At 47.0% G+C, this 16,183-nt stretch overlaps 2 protein-coding genes across 8 annotated transcripts in view; one reads left to right on the forward strand and one right to left on the reverse strand.

Moving 5' to 3' along the window:
• Nucleotides 1-886: 886 nt before the first annotated feature.
• Nucleotides 887-9,949, forward strand: HNRNPH1 (heterogeneous nuclear ribonucleoprotein H1). 7 transcript variants are annotated; one of them, XM_012931077.2, is made up of 13 exons: nt 887-907; nt 1,840-1,968; nt 2,945-3,100; nt 3,307-3,450; nt 4,920-5,058; nt 5,993-6,171; nt 6,254-6,325; nt 6,382-6,515; nt 6,646-6,781; nt 7,117-7,176; nt 7,269-7,358; nt 8,050-8,142; nt 9,209-9,949. In XM_012931077.2, exons 2-13 carry the CDS (start codon nt 1,872-1,874, stop codon nt 9,325-9,327), a joined length of 1,419 nt encoding a protein of 472 aa, XP_012786531.1. In that variant the 5' UTR covers nt 887-907; nt 1,840-1,871; the 3' UTR covers nt 9,328-9,949. The 7 variants fall into 7 exon arrangements, with proteins under 7 accessions (XP_012786531.1, XP_036354307.1, XP_036354311.1 ...); XM_036498414.2 differs by lacking the exon at nt 887-907 and adding an exon at nt 8,595-8,644 and having other exon boundaries at nt 9,209-9,342; XM_036498418.2 differs by lacking the exon at nt 887-907 and adding an exon at nt 8,595-8,644 and having other exon boundaries at nt 7,269-7,328; nt 9,209-9,342.
• A 2,885-nt stretch (nt 9,950-12,834) lies between these two features.
• RUFY1 (RUN and FYVE domain containing 1) overlaps nt 12,835-16,183 on the reverse strand; it is a 43,646-nt gene continuing 40,297 nt past the window's right edge. The window contains exons 16-18 of the mRNA XM_058668834.1: nt 15,109-15,157; nt 14,165-14,242; nt 12,835-13,334 (exon numbers count right to left, since the gene is read on the reverse strand). Coding sequence (XP_058524817.1) covers nt 13,191-13,334; nt 14,165-14,242; nt 15,109-15,157 — 271 coding nt within the window. The 3' untranslated portion in view covers nt 12,835-13,190. The remainder of the gene's footprint in view (nt 13,335-14,164; nt 14,243-15,108; nt 15,158-16,183) is intronic.

The raw sequence follows: 16,183 nt of genomic DNA on the forward strand, positions 1-16,183 counted from the left end.
GAGAAACAATATTATATATTATATAATTTCTGCCGAGGTAACATGCTTTTGTGTTTAACCGAAATCAGAGTGGCACAGGAACAGTGTAAAGACCAACATTGACATACATAGCAGCTGAGTTCAAACATAACATCAAAGTTCTTTACGGTTACATCTTGTTTAGCATTAACAGTTTTAAATTGATAAAAATTTTTCAGGGAGATTCTTAACCCAATTTAAACTTTGCAGTTTATAGTGATTAAGCACTGTGTCCTCCCCTACACTACCACAGCAACATTAGATGTATGTTGTTTAGCATTTCCCTGTTTTTGTGGAAGTGGAATCCGAAGTCAGGAGCCAGGAGCTTCTTCTGGATTTCCCACGCGGGTGCAGGGTCCCAAGGCCTTGGGCCGTCCTTGGCTGCTTTCCCAGGCCACAAGCAGGGAGCTGGATGGGAAGCAGGACTGCTGGGATTAGAACCGGCGCCCATATGGGATCCCGGGGCGTTCAAGGCGAGGACTTTAGCCGCTAGGCCACACCGCCGGGCCCCTAGCCTTCATCTTATTGTGGTGGCCTCCACCGGCGAGTCTGCCTCACACTGCCTTGTTACCCATTTGTAGTTGCTGGGGGTGCCCTGGGTAGTATGGGTTGCATAGAGCAGCCAGCCTAGACGTCGGAGTTTTGGGAGGTTGTGGGCATCGCGTCACTCAGGGTGGCCCTGCCTTGGGAGGAGCCAGCTGAGCGCGCAGCCCCGGGGGCAGAACGTGGGCTCCGCTGCGCCCCACGAGCCTCCGCGACCCCTCGTGCGTGCCACAGTCCGGTCTGGGTCTGCTGGCCCGCCGCCGGGCAGAAAGGGCTCGCCAAGGCGAGTTCATTAGGCCCAAACCGGGCACCTGACTGCGTGCCGGGCCAGGCCTCACGGCGGCAGGTAAAGGCACCCTGGTCTCCGCCGGCCTCGGGCGTCCCTGCGAGCCCGGGCTGGAACCGCGCGGTCCCGCCCGCCCGAGGAGAACGGCAGGCCGCTCTAGTCTAGACTCGGGGAACGGGGCAGCGGGGCGCTATGGTGGAGCCTGGGACGACCTTGTCGCCCCGGGGGCAGCTGAGCTGCGCCGCCATGCCCCTCCCCCACTTCGGCGGGGAAGGCGAGAGAACCGTTTTAAGGAAGGCGCATGCGCGCGAGACAAAAGTTGTAAACCGCTGAGGTTCGGTCCGGATGCGCGGGAAAGCGCAGGCGCCTGAAAAATAGCTGGAATTAGGGAGGGGCGCCCCAGCTCAGAACGCATGCGTGAGACAATTGGCCAGCCAGAGGTGGGGGGGTCACTCGTGGCTTTACGCATGCGCTGGAAGGCCGTGTGACGCAAAGGGGCGGTGCGGGCTAGCCAGACGCATGCGCAGAGCGTGCTGCCCGGGCTTTATTTAGGTTGCGCAGGCGCTCGCTGGCCATTTCTTCTCCTCCACTCCGAGGTCTTGTGTGTGGGTGAGTTCGGCTCTGTGGCTCGCGAACCCCGAGGATGCGGTGTTATGCGCCCGGTGCTGGTTCCTGGGCCTCTGGCGAGGCCTGGGGAGCATGGTGCAGCCCCGTGCCGCCTCCGGTGCCGCGGCCGGTCGGCCTGCCCGGGCGCGCGTCGCCAGGGCCTGCGGGCCGCAGCCGCTCTATTGTGTGAGATGTCGGAGGAGGCGGAGCGGAAGCGGCCGCCGCCATTTCCTCGGCTGCAGCTGGCGGCCCGCCAGGTCTCCGCGGCTCGGGCCCCCGCGCGGGGCACTGGGCCTTGCGGGGCCCCCCGGGCGGCGGGCTGCGGGCGGTGTGCGGGCCGCCGGAGGCCCCGCCCGGGGCGCTGAGCCGCTGCTCCCGCCTTGCAGGCTGCGTGGACGCCGGCATCCGCGAGGAGACGATGATGTTGGGCACCGAGGGCGGCGAGGGCTTCGTGGTGAAGGTGCGCGGCCTGCCCTGGTCGTGCTCGGCCGACGAGGTGCAGCGGTTCTTCTCCGGTGAGTGCGCGGGCCGTCCGGGCGGGCGGGGCCGGGCGCCCCCAGCGAGGCGCGCACAGCCGCAGCCTCGGGGGCGCCCGGCCCCGCGCCCTGCAGCAGTAAGCCCACCCTCTGCTCGGGAGGTGGTCTCTGCGGGAATCGGTCATTTGCAGTGTGCTAGCCATGGTGTCTGGTCATGGTCTTCCTGTGGAAAGGCGTTCGAGATGAGACTTGCTAATTTCAGTCATCCTAATGCAGACTTGGTCATCGAAGTCCTCCTGGTGGAGTTGACCCTGAAGCCCAGGAAGGTTTTCTTGTCGCTGTAGCTTTTTTATTTTATGCATGTGTCGGTTTCTGGGATACTTAATGCTAGATTGTCCTTATTCCCATTATTAGTGTGAGATTAGACTGATGAAGTTGTGTTTGGAAGAAATTTAACAGATTTTTGGAAAAACTTGTAGTATTGGCAATCTGAGCTGAGTGTTGGTTGCGGAAATCGACCCGTAAAACAAGACCCGAGTTCGCTGGAAGCCACCTTGCAGGGGGGAAGACTGGGTTTGGGTTCAGCTGCTCTACCTGGATCATTTTAAGTTGATAACATTGAGCCCTTTTCGGGTGAGTATTGGATTTGAATGAGAAATTGTCGTGGTAGCTACTGATGAGGTAAAAGCAACAAATGTCCCAGGTCGAAACTCCAGTGTGTGTCCAAAGCGCCATGAACTCGAAGTTCAGGTTTGTTCAATGTTCTGAGACCTTAGAGATGATTTAAAAATCATGACAAGTGAGCACTTACATGCTAAACTAGTAAAGTGCTTTGCGTTGCTGTGCTCGATTGGAATGTCGTTCAAGCAATGAGAGACCCAGGAGTTGGCGGTGTCTTGATTATTGTATTTGCGTCTGTTGGAGGTTACTGGTAATAAGACTAGAAATTTCATGTATATCGCCCAGAGGTAGTTTTAGGTTTTAAATTCTGTATTAACGGTTGTTTTCTTTTCAGACTGCAAAATTCAAAATGGGGCTCAAGGTATTCGATTCATCTACACCAGAGAAGGCAGACCCAGTGGCGAGGCTTTTGTTGAACTTGAATCAGAAGATGAAGTCAAATTGGCCCTGAAAAAAGACAGAGAAACTATGGGACACAGATATGTTGAAGGTTTGATTCATGTTGCCCTAGTAAAAGTAAATAAGATGTTAAACTTGGAGGTCTTACCTTGTTCTGAATTTTAGGTGTTTGACCGCATGGAAATGGTCTTCTAAGGGAGTGTATGGCGGCTCTTCCTAGCTTATCTAAACACCCAGGAAGTCTGGAATTTGTTTTCTGGCTTTCCAAAAGTGACTAATTCTAAGCACCTCTTTCAGTATTCAAGTCAAACAACGTTGAAATGGATTGGGTGTTGAAGCATACTGGTCCAAATAGTCCCGACACGGCCAATGATGGCTTTGTACGGCTTAGAGGACTCCCCTTTGGATGTAGCAAGGAGGAAATTGTTCAGTTCTTCTCAGGTATGTAGTCCTGTTTGTTGCTGGGCAGTGAGTTTTGGTTAGCTTCTCGTAACATGATTTAACCTAGACCAAAGTTGAGTAGTTTAGATACACTGATGAAATAAGTTGAAGTATAAGCTGATGAGTAACTTTTCTTCCTGGAGACCTTCAAATAGTTTAAGCCCATCTTAAAGGTGGAAATTAAGTACTTCCCAATGCTAACTCTGCTTGGGTGAATTGTCTTGTAGCTGTAGTTCATGGTAGATGTTCGAGGGTTGTCCTCAACAGCTGAACCTGTTTTCCTCACATTTTGCTGTTCAGCAAAGTACTTACAGGGAAAGGTAAGATCTCTTAACAGTAGATGAGTGTGAGTTAGAGGATAATTGCAGATCTCTGCTTTAAGAGACAATTTGGATGCTAGGACCACAGATGTTTCTAAAGGTCTGATTTTCTATGCAGAAGATGGTTAGAAAGCAATTTGGTCTGACCATCCTGTTAAACTGTAGGTGAGAGTAGATCAAACGCCTGCAATCTCAACAGCTGGAATACAGTGTTTTTGAATTGGTTTGGGCCTAAAGTATTTGAATGTTTTTATGCTGAAGACCTGGTTAGGATTGCATGTTTAGTAGAATGCTAGATTGTTTTAAATGCTGTTATTAATATTGATAAGGTAAACTGGAATTTTTAAAAAGAAATCCTTTCATGGTTTAGTGGAGTATGTGTTGAAATTTTGATTATTAGAATGTGTCAAGTCCTAATATTGAGAACTTTTGAAATCAAGTCTGTTTTGTTTTATCTAAATTGGTGAGAATTGAATGCTATCTGTCAACGTTAAATATGAACGTGATTTCATATCTTCTAGGAAAGTGCTTTAAGTCCTTTTTGTAAGCTTGCGAATGTATCCACGGAAAGGATTTTTCATAGACGGATTTTCCAGAAGTGATCATACTGCTTAGATCCTAAGAGTGCATGACTGTGCTGCGTAGATCAGTTGTTTTGTTGAAAGTTTAGATTGTGTGTTTGTCAATTATAACTTAAGTAATGCTTCAAGTTTTATATGAAATGTTTAAATGTGTACAATTTTTAAACTTTGAAGTTCCAATAACTTAAAACAATAAACGGAGGTAAAAGATGTATTTTGAATTTACTAAAAACTGTTGTTGTTTAATGCTTGAAATTTTATTAAGTTCTTATATAATTCTCAACATTGAATTGCATAGTTAATTGTTGGAGTTCTTAATGCATCCTATGGTCAGCAAGTTTTTTTTTTGTTTTTGTAACATTGTGCCATGGGTTGTGTTAAGAATTTATACTTTGTAATGATGGAACTTCATATTATTGCAATGCATATTTTAAAAAGTACTTGTTGAAAACATGCCGTTCGCCTAAAGTTAAATTCTGCTTTATTTAAAGCTATAAGAACAAATCATTTCTGGGCTTGTGATGTTAATATTGCCCCCCTACTGGGGTTATTTGTCCTTGGGTTGAAGGGTTGGAAATCGTGCCAAATGGGATAACATTGCCGGTGGACTTCCAGGGGAGGAGTACGGGGGAGGCCTTCGTGCAGTTTGCTTCACAGGAAATAGCTGAAAAGGCTCTAAAGAAACACAAGGAAAGAATAGGGCACAGGTGGGGATGGATGGTTGGTTGGATATGTCACTTTTCTTATGGTAAACACTTAAATCCATATTCTCTCTGCTTAAAAGGAAATTAATCTATTTTATAGTCTCCATGAATTGATATTTACTAAAATTTTCAAACTTTCTACATCAGATTCCTGTATTGCGTTAAATCTAAACGTTAGGCTTTAAAATTCTCCCCTGTGAATTTGGTCTAATTTAAAATTTTGTGACTTGGCCCTGCTCAGTGGAGTTGAGAGACTATGGCTTTAAACAATGTGATGCAAACCTGACTTAAGCTGTAATAACACCCATCTAGTAAATTAATATTACCATAAGAAAATGTGATAATTTCTGATCTTGTTTTTAAAGTTGAAATGCAACAAACTTTTCTTGCTGTATAAATATTCTGCATACATTAATAAGCATAGCTTTCAAGAAATTGTCACAAAAGGTTTTATTCTCTTTGCTTGTGACTATTTTTCATTGAAGCATGCGCTTACCTATGCTGATTCCTACTAAAAGCATAGGCTGGGGTATTGATTGGCAAAAAGAAATGTGTAGTGTGGGCTAGACTGTTGGTGGAGGCTGGCTTTTTAGCCCACTTGCTATACATGCTGCCAATGGATGTGAGATTTGAAATGTTGAAAGTTGAGTGGAATTCTTTCCCTCCGATAAATATTGATTTACAGCACTCCCCTCTGCCCTTAAGGTTGAGCTCTGCCTCAGGGGAGTGAGTTTGTTTTTCTATAAATTTTATGTTAAATAATGAGTGAATTTCTGGTCATTGCCTATGCATATGTAAGAAATCTGGCTTTAATTACTGGTCAGTTTCATGGCTATGACTAGATTAGACTGTTTTGTTTTTTGTATAACTAAATATCTGTATGAAATGAACTAATGTTTTCTTCTCCCCTTCCCCTCTCCCATGGACAATGCTGTAGGTATATTGAAATCTTTAAGAGCAGTCGTGCTGAAGTTAGAACACACTATGATCCCCCTCGGAAGCTTATGGCCATGCAGCGGCCGGGCCCCTATGACAGGCCTGGGGCTGGCAGAGGTTATAACAGCCTTGGCAGAGGGGCTGGTTTTGAGCGGATGAGACGCGGTGCTTACGGTGGAGGTATGTGCTGTGAGGCCCATGGAGCCTGGGTGGTGTTGGACTAGTGTTCTCTTTGACTGATGGCGCTTTGCTTGTCTTTCAGGCTATGGAGGCTATGATGATTACAATGGCTATAACGATGGCTATGGATTTGGGTCAGATAGATTTGGAAGAGGTAAGGTAAGAATTGAATTTCTGAACTGCAGGGTGTTTACACTCTTGTCCATCAAGACCTCAATTACTGTTTTTCAGGAATGTCTGACCACAGATATGGGGATGGTGGCTCCACTTTCCAGAGCACCACAGGGCACTGTGTGCATATGCGGGGATTGCCTTACAGAGCAACTGAGAATGACATTTATAATGTACGTGTAAGATGAACTCCTGAAGGGTTGGGTAGTGTAAAATTATGGGACTAAGGCAACACTGTATTCTAAACTTTAGGTTTTATTGGTTACATTAGCAAATTGATTTTTGGAAATATTTTCCTTTTAGTTTTTCTCACCCCTCAACCCTGTGAGAGTACACATTGAAATTGGTCCTGATGGCAGAGTAACTGGTGAAGCAGATGTTGAGTTTGCAACTCATGAGGATGCTGTGGCAGCTATGTCAAAAGACAAAGCAAATATGCGTAAGTGTGTCTTAAACATGTGGCAGCTGTAACGTGGCTGTGAGATAAGCATTTACTTTGGAGGAGTAATAATGATGAGAAATTTAATGGATAATTCAACAGCTGTGTGAAAGGGTGGTGGGCTTTAAATCCTGTGAAGTTTGTCACACATGAAGCATTTACATTATTGGCAATTAAAGGCGAATTTTTGAAACTTGTTCAGGTATAAATCGCCTAAGATAAAACAATTGCTAGAGGTTTTTACTGAAATGTGGCAATTCAGATGTGCTTGTTTTAAAAAGCTTGTTTTTCTTTTGCCAACAAAATTTTCAAACTTTTGTTCTTTGTCATTTCAGAACACAGATATGTAGAACTCTTCTTGAATTCTACAGCAGGAGCAAGCGGTGGTGCATACGGTAGCCAAATGCTAGGAGGCATGGGTTTGTGTAAATATCACTTTAGTGTCCTTTTTTTAAGCTAACCTTGTATGCCTTTTCTCTCATTTCAGAACACAGATATGTAGAACTCTTCTTGAATTCTACAGCAGGAGCAAGCGGTGGTGCTTATGGTAGCCAAATGATGGGAGGCATGGGCTTGTGTAAATATCGTTAGTTTTTTTAAAAACCAACACATTTATATCTGTATAAGTCAATTGTAAGTTTAGTTAATCTATATTAATTTTGCATAATAATGTTTGTTTAACACTTTAGTCAGCAATGCAGTTTATTGATTGAATGGAATTTGTGTTTGGCTTAATTAGTACTTAACTGCTGATGAATTAACACTGCTTAGGCTGGATAATTCACATTAAGTTTAAGTAATATGGGGGAGGGAACCAAAGAATGAGACTTGTTAAATATTTCAATTCAAATACCAATATTGTATAAATGTTAAATATTTGAATACTTGGTCAGAATATGATTAAATAACTTAATTTGTTGGGCATAATTAGGTGTTCAGTGATAACATGTATTATATACCTTAGGTAATAGTAAACTGAGGGAGAAACCTAGCTAAATCCAGGTCATCAGTTTTCATAAGATCTTCACAAAATGCCTCTACTTGAGAATTGTGGATTTAGTCCTGCTGATGTGTATTAATGTTAGTCATTTGGTTTTATAAATACTTAACTGTCTTAAGTGAAGAATGAAAATGGAGCCTGGTTAGAGGTGATAGATGGAGGCAGAGTGGTGTAAGAGCAAGCCTGTAATCATAGCATAGAAAATCATGCCTGGTGCTACTAGGTACCAAGTTACATAAGGAATGAGGCTCTAACGTTCTCTTAACAGCAAACCAGTCCAGTTATGGTGGCCCAGCCAGCCAGCAGCTGAGTGGAGGTTACGGAGGGGGCTATGGCGGCCAGAGCAGCATGAGTGGCTACGGTAAGCCTGGTTTCTTGTTACATTCTTAGGAAAAGTCTTAGGCAGGCTTCTTTAGTTGGGAATGTGCAGGCTCCTTTTTGGTGAAATTTGGGTGTTATTCATAAAATGCGTTTAATTCTATTGTAACACTTCATGATAGCTTAATTTTCAGAAACGATCATTGGGAGGGGGAAGTATTCTGTGAATTAAACACTAGTCATTGCAACTTTGGATTACTGTTGAGCCAGAAAGCATCTGCCTCCGTTTATTGAAGTTGTTGACTTTTTCTGTCATTTTGTTAGCTTTAAATCAGTTTTTGATGGAGGAAGAATTTTAAATAATAGCATGGTGGTTGGGTTCAAGACCGTATTTAGTTAACCTAGAAGTTGGTTTTATTTATTAATTACTTTTCAATTGGTCTAAAGAATGGTGATTTTGGTATTATAGTCTTACCCTACAAAATCCTTTTGCAGACCAAGTTTTACAGGAAAACTCCAGTGATTTTCAATCAAACATTGCATAGGTAAATATTTTCTCAAAAAATATAATATAAATTCCCAGTAGCAAATCCTAATGTTGTAATGATACCTCCCATAGCAGTCAGTGGCTCTGACTTAACTCCATGGAGGCTGCCATTGTGGGCACAGTGAGTTGCCATTAGTCCAACTTTGTTGTCTCACTTCCTGCCCACCATGAATAGGAAAAGCAAGACTTCCCCCTGTGCTCCCTGTTCATATATACCATTCAGCGGACACCAGGTGAAATGTTTATGTAAATTTTTTTAAAATGCCTTGTTTAGCTTTAAAACATCAAGTAATATTGCAATTTTTGAAAAACACTAGTTTTCCTTTAAACTTAATTCTCCATGTCGATCCTGAAGAATCCCTGTAAATGGTAGCACAAGAATCTGGCAAGTTGGTACTGCAGAGAAAAGGGGTTAAATGAGACTTGTTTGGAGTCTGGATTCCCCCACTGGACAGCAGCCATTTACACTCGTATACCTTTTACAATTTTTCTTGGAATGCAATATTTTATTTGACTGATGACCTCACACTGCTCCTAATTTGCCAAATTGCTCTCTTTGCAGGTAGCCAAGGAACAGTGAACAGCAGCTACTACAGTAGTGGAAGCCGTGCAGCGGTGGGCGTGAACGGAATGGGAGGGCTGTCTGGCGTGTCCAGTGTGAGTGGTGGCTGGGCAATGTAATTGATCCCGACCACTCGCTCTTGGTCAGCTTTTTTAAAAGGAAAAATACAACTTCAGTTTAACAGTTTCTGCAACACTAGCTTGTGGTTTATGCTTATTTTAAAAGTGGAAATCAAGATTGTTTCGAAGACAAGGTTCACTATTTTTGAACATGAGTCATCTGGGATGTAACAGCTAAGCTAGCTATGTAACTGTTAAAGTAACTCTCAGCTTTTCTCAAGTTAGTTATATTGTAGGGTGTACTTCAGCAGTAAATGTATTTAGGTTAAAGCAGTTGAATTATGTTAAATGTTGCTCTTATACCACATTACATCAAACATTGGATGCATGTTGAAGGACATGCTTTTTTTTTTTTGTAAAACTAGGAGCTGTGTCTACAATAAAAAGTGAAACATTTGGCATGTTTGTTAATTCTAGTTTCATTTAATAACCTGTAAGGCACGTAAGTTTTAAGCTTTTCTAAGTTAACCGAAAAGTTGAGACACAATACTAGTACTTTAGGGTTTTGGTCTTGGTGTTTGAAGTTCTGAGGCTTTGATTTAAATCTTTCATTGTATTGTGATTTCCTTTTAGGTGTATTGCGCTGAGTGAAACTTGTCAAATAAATCTTTTAAAAACTGCACATTGTGCTTCAGTGGGCTGTTTGTTGGTGCTCTGCTCTGTGTGGGGCTGTGGCAGAGGCTCTGCAGCAGAGGCTGAGCTATAGGTGCTTCCGACTTCTCCCTCCAGTACAACCCCAGGTAACTGATACGTGGAAGGATGGTCTGTTCCCTGACTGCCTGTAGCTGGCTCAGCACTTGAGCCAAGCCAGGGTTGATGGCCAGTTCCTCTGCTCCATGGCCTGCATGTCCAAGAGGCCTTTAGGTGTGCCAGGCATGCCCACAGGCTGTTAGCTAGGAACTTAGCTGGCTTTAAAAGGATGTTGAGCTTTATGTGGAGCTTTGGAAGCATTACCTGCATAACTCCTTAGGTGATAGTTCTGAACAATTGTGAGATAGGTCATGAGGCTGGAAGTCCAGTGACACTGCTTAGGCAGGATCGTGCTACAATTTCTTAATCGCATTCTGCTGCTTCCCCTTAAACACAAAATTTGACCTGCAGTGAGAAGATTTTTCTTGAGGTAGTTGGATGGGCAGAATTGGTTCTTTATCCAGTGTTTGTACACCTGGAGGGTGAGTGAGGACTGGCTGCAGCTCAACCAAGGTCTGGACCGGATCTGACTCTGGGGAGGGTGCTGGAGCAGTGTTTACAAGCTTCATGCTGCCTCTGAAATCTCTGATCAGCAATTGGGATGTGTTGCTGAAGACTTGGGGCACCTCTGTCCTGTACTGCACCTGGGGGCGTCCTGTTGGAAAACTGGATCAAGTATGAAGACTCCTTTTTTAAGATTTACTTACTTTATTGGAAAGGCAGATGTACAGGAGGAGGAGACACAGAGGAAGATCTGTCCAATGATTCACTCCCCAAGTGGCCGCAGCAGCCGGTGCTGCGCTGATCAGGAGCCAGGAACTTCTTTCCAGGTCTCACACAGGTGCAGGGTCCCAAGGCTTTGGGCCTCCTCGACTGCTTTCCCAGGGAAAGCAGGGAGCTGGATGGGAAGTGGAGCTGCCGGGATTAGAACCAGTGCCAATATGGAATCCTGGCGCGTTCAAGGTGAGGACCTTAACCATTACGCTATTTCGTCGGGCCCTGAAGAGGTACGATGCGGGATCAAGTAGTAAGTGAAGCAGAACTCTGGATTGTTGTCAGGATGTTGGAGCCCAGTAAAAGGCAAGAACCAGCATTTTTGCCTGGAGCTTGTGGTTTAAAATCTGGCCTTAGTTGACAATCTGCATTTTTGGTTTTTATTTTATTTGGGGAGTAGTGCTCGGCCAGGCTGAGGCCAGGAGCCTAGACCACTGTCCAGGTCTCGCATGTACGTGTGCCTTCCCGGGTGCACATCAGCAGAGCTGACAACTCCAGCTGGACTCAGCCATTACCAGATGCTCCAGGATGTGGCTTCTCCCTGCCCTGATTATCTGAGTGTTTGAGAAGCACTACCTTAGGATGACACCTTCTCAGGTTGAGTGGTGTGCCACCAGGATAGTCAAAGCATGTTTTGGATTCTGAGAAGTTACATTGACACTGAGCCAAACACCTAATGTTGATTGGCCTTACTGGGCACTAAATGGGTGCCGGGCACAGCAGTGGGAGGTTGATGAGAGGCGTTAGCTGAAAAGTGTACAGTGGAGTGGCTTGCCTGGGGAGTTAGACCTGCAAAGTGGATAGTGCAGCTGGATTGTCCTGTTGCTGACAGCTGTTTGGTGGAAGGAAAGAGGGCCATTTTGCTGCAATGTGTTCAACTGCTAGGGCTTAAAAACCCAGTTTATGGGATTTGGGAGCTAGGCAGACATAGTGTAGAAGCCTGGTGGCTGTTTTGGCTGATCCACTGCTACTAATGCTACAGGAAAGCAGCTCTAGCTTACAGTTTAGGCTTGGGTCAGCTCCCAGCTATTGTAGCTGCTTAGGAAGTGAACTAGTGAATGGCCCCAAGTTCTAGGCCCTAACCTTGCTACTACCCAACCATAGAACAGATGTGGGAATACATTTGGACTCCGCTGAGAGCACAGCACAGGTGTCAACCGCAGTGACCCCTGGCTGGGCGAGAAGCACTGAGGGCAGGGCCCTGGACAGGCAGCAGGCACCAGCCAAGAATGGAAGATGCAGGGGTCACTGCAAGGTGTCATTCCATCAGGACGCTGTTGGTTACCTGTCCCTGGAGTGGAAGCAAGTGTGAGCATACGCCTGGGTCCTCCTCCAGCCAGATAGCATTCCATAATGCCTTTGAAATTAAAAATGGGTTTTCTACAGGAGGCTCCCCATTTACCGTGGTGCAGGAATACATAGCCATTGTATTATCTGATGGTCATTGATGAAATAGGCTTGTGTCAGATGAAGTTGGCTAACAATGTTTTGAACATGTTTAGGGTTAACTGTAAAGGATGTCCCCTTTCATTTTTTTTTTTCTTTTAAGATTTATTTCACTGGAAAGGCAGGTCAGATTTATAGACACTCCTGCTATCCACTGTTCACTCTCCAAATGGCCAGAATAGCTGGAACTGCACTGAACCAAAGCTAGGAGCCTCCACGCCAGGTGCAGGACATTTCCCGGGTCACCAGCAAGGGAGCCGGATGGCAAGTGCTGGGGTGGTTTTTTCTTTGCAGATTCATTCCCTGGAAGCCAGGGGCCTTCCATGTAGGTGGCAGGGGACCAAGTACTGGAGCCATCACTGCTGCCTGTGTGCCTACAGCAGTAGGAAGCAGGATTGGAGCTGAGTAGCCAGGGTTTGAACCAGGCACACTGAGGCAGCTGAGCCTGATGGTCCATAGTGCCTGCCCTTCTGTCCAGGGCCTTTACCCCTTGATGGACTATTAGGGATTGCCCTGAGATCTCAGACCTCCAAGACCCTGCTGGGGGGGAGGGTTTGGTGGCACTTGTGAAGATGACCCAAGTTCATTTTCTATGCATCAGAGTGAAAAATAAAGGATTTTATTACACCCTTGTCACTTAGACCCTCAGCCCGCACCCCTGCAATGTGGTCTAAAGCACTGTGCACAAACTCAAAGGTGGGCCAGGAGAAGAGAAATTGGCACAACTGCTGCAACAATTGTGATTAATTCTTGGAGAAGTGAAAAATGACAGCAAAATCATTCCATTTGAACCAAAACCAGCGATATATCCAGGATGATGAAAGAGCTGAGAACCAGAGGAGTTACTTCCACAGGCGGCAAACACACAGCTTCCAGTCCTGGCACGATGGCCCCTGGCCTGGAGGTCCACGCCTGGGCAGTGCTGCTGAGGCTGCCTATTATCCAGGAGGGTGTCAGGAAGTGGTGGAAGAGCAGCCCTGCAGGAGCAGGGTGTGGCAGCTGTCGCACACGCGCACTGGCTTGGGGTAGGATGGCAGGGCCAGCTCATTGCTAGAGCAGCTGCTGCAGAAGATGTGGCCACAGTTGCGGCAGTGGTGCTAGAGTGGGAGAGAGGAGGTCATGGCAAGCCTAACCTGCTGGGTGCCCCCTCACTCAACCCGTGTGCTACATTACTGGTCCATTGCCAGGGTTGCCTTGCCAGCAGGGTATGGGCCTACTGGGTTTCCTCTCTGTACAGCCTGTGCTGGCACAGGAAGAGCCTGGTTCCCTCTAACTGGGTGGGGCTGGGGTTCCCTGCTGGCCCAACTATCTCAGGCTGTATAAATAGGGCCGCCAGATGTCAGCCATCAAACATTACAAATGCAGACACTACTGCTCTGCACTGTGGAGCTGGACTGTTCATGGGAACAGCTGCCCAACCTCTGGGAGGTGCTGGGGACAAACACAATGGCAAAGGCAGCCACAGGGCTTCTGGTAGGGCTCAACCTATCACAAGCACTGGCAAGCAGGTGGGAGAATCCTGGCATCCTCTTCTACAGAGGGTGGATGGGCATTCTGCTTCCTCTTAGTGATCCCGCGGCTCTGTGCTGAGCCCTGCCCATCTGGCTTTATCACACCTAGTCTGCCCTGGAACAAAAGGCAGGTGGGCCCAGGATTTCCTGGTCTCAGAGCCTGAAGGCAGGCCACAGATGAAGGGGCAGATGAGCCCAGTGGCAAGTACCCTGCCAAAGTTAGCAGTAGGCTACCTGACTGGCTGAGCCCTAGGTGGTTTTTACTCCCACTTGACAGATTTCGCAGTTCGCATGCAGAGTATTCTCACATGACAGGAAGTCTACACACAAATAGGTCTATCTTCCAAGGAACCTGCAGGTCCCTGGAAGGGTTCAGACTGCTGGGACCATTGTATGCGGGCCCCACCCCTGCATACCTTTCTTCGAGAAATGGAGAACTCCTTTTCACACTGCTTACAGTGTGTCGCTTCGTCATCCTTCAGCCACGTGTGGCCCTGTGGAGGAGACGGGCCTCAGCAATTCCCCTTTGTGGCCCATCCCGAGGACAGTGGTCAGCAAAAATTGAGGGGACCTGCGCCTCCTGTGCAGCCCACCCCTATTCTGCTGGCTCAGAGGCATGTGGGTGTTGTACACAAGTTTCTACATAACAGTTTTCCTCACCACCGAGTGCAGGCAGCATACCCAGGGTGCCTCTCCTAACATCTGTGCCGTGGGGTTTCTCCTCACTCGCTAGTGCCTGGACATTTCCCTGCAGCTCTGCAGTCTACCCATGGGGATGGTTCCTGTGGGCTCTACAGTTGGCTGCCTCTGACCTGCTGCGTACTTGAGCATGGTCAAACCTCGGGGTGGGAGCCCTACCATGGGAGGGGAGGGCAGGAGTCTTCCTGCTCTAAGGGGCCTGCATTGGGCACTGACCTACACAGTAGCCTGCCCTGGGCTGGGGCTGGGCAGCCCAGAGTGTCTTCTAGCACTCTCCCCTCGTCAAGGGGCTAACCTGTAACCTACCCAGGATACATATATGTCTGTTCCAAGTGGAATGTATACTGCCCTTTCTGAACAGTCCAGAAGCCTGGTACCAACTCAGGGCTCCAATTGAGTGTTTTCCAGAAAGGGTTCATGGTACAGCACGGGGTGGTCTTTCTTCAACTCCTTGCTTGGATAAAGAATCTCCCTGCTACCCTGTGCTGAGTTCTTCAGGGGACCCATCAACTCCTGGCCTATTTACAGACTACAGCTGATGGCAGAGGAATTGGAAATGAAAACAAGCCTGGGCACTGCCTTGCTACTTGCTGGGTCAGCCAGGAACCTCTACTGCTGGGATACCTGCACCTGCCAGTAGCACTGATGCCAACTCCAGTACCTTCAGGGCTTTGTTTACTTCCTTGATGTCTTCCATCTTCAGCTTGGATCTAAAATAAATAAATAAATAATAATAACAAAAAAGCCATTTCATAGCAGTGGAAAAAAGCTAAAGGACTCTGCCCGACTAACCCAGTGATTCTGAGCTGGGTGAGGGTTGCGGAGGGCTGGTAAGGGAGGAGAGTACCCTGGGGTGAGGTGTCACACACCGCACATGGTTACAGGGTCACCTTGTTGCATTAACTCACACGGCCAATGAATCTGGGGCTGAGTCTGGGGAAGGAATCTGGCCAGGGAAAACCACATTTGCTTGCAAGGATTTAAGAAAACAGAATGGGCAGGTGTTTGACCCAGCAGTTAAGACACCTGAGTGCTTGGGCTATGGCTTCCTGTGAATGCAGACCCAGGAGGCAGAGGTGATGGTTCAGTTGGGTTCCTGCCCCGCACTGGAGAGGCCTGGATTGAGTTCCCAGCTCCCAACTTCGACCTGGCCCAACCATTGCAGGCATTGGGGGAGTGAACGAATGGATGAAAGTGCTCTTTGTCTGTCTCTGCCTCTTTAGTAATAAACACAAACACAACAGAGTGACTTCGTGGAAGCACAAGTTTCTGGCTTTTCCAGGCAATCTTCCCGGGCTGGGACCTGGACTGACCCCGGAGCACAGGAGCATCTGTAGGCTCACAGGGGAGGGCGGGCTGGTCTTGCTCCATTCTCGTTACAGCAAGTACAGGTTTTCACTGTGTGCCTGAAACAGGCTTGAGCTCAAGTGGGGAGTGGCTGTCAGCACCTTTCCTAGAAGCTGAGCTTAGTCTAACCATTAGACTAGGTGTCAATATGGCAAGCCCCTAGCTGACACACATCACCAAGGGAAGGGCGGGAAAACAGCCTCACAGCATCCAGAAATATGCTGTGGCCTTGGTAAATTCCAGGCAGGCAGTGCCTTCCCTCTCCTCCCAGCCACCCAGATGGGCATACTTGGGAAACCAGGTCAAGATGGTGACTGAAGACATAGCAACTCTGTGGGAAACATGAAGAACTCAAATGTCCCCAAGATAGATGCTGGGACACAGCAGAG

This window comes from Ochotona princeps, chromosome 9 (assembly GCF_030435755.1).
Source record: "Ochotona princeps isolate mOchPri1 chromosome 9, mOchPri1.hap1, whole genome shotgun sequence".
NCBI classification, from domain to species: domain Eukaryota; kingdom Metazoa; phylum Chordata; class Mammalia; order Lagomorpha; family Ochotonidae; genus Ochotona; species Ochotona princeps.

What these genes read in the sequence shown, in the direction of transcription:
- HNRNPH1 (XM_012931077.2), top strand. Translation starts at nt 1,872, where the DNA reads ATGATGTTGGGCACCGAGGGCGGCGAGGGCTTCGTGGTGAAGGTGCGC. An exon ending in AAGGAAAGAATAGGGCACAG is followed by an intron (nt 5,059 to 5,992) that starts GTGGGGATGGAT and finishes ACAATGCTGTAG; the next exon opens with GTATATTGAAATCTTTAAGA. An exon ending in GTCAGATAGATTTGGAAGAG is followed by an intron (nt 6,326 to 6,381) that starts GTAAGGTAAGAA and finishes TTGTCCATCAAG; the next exon opens with ACCTCAATTACTGTTTTTCA.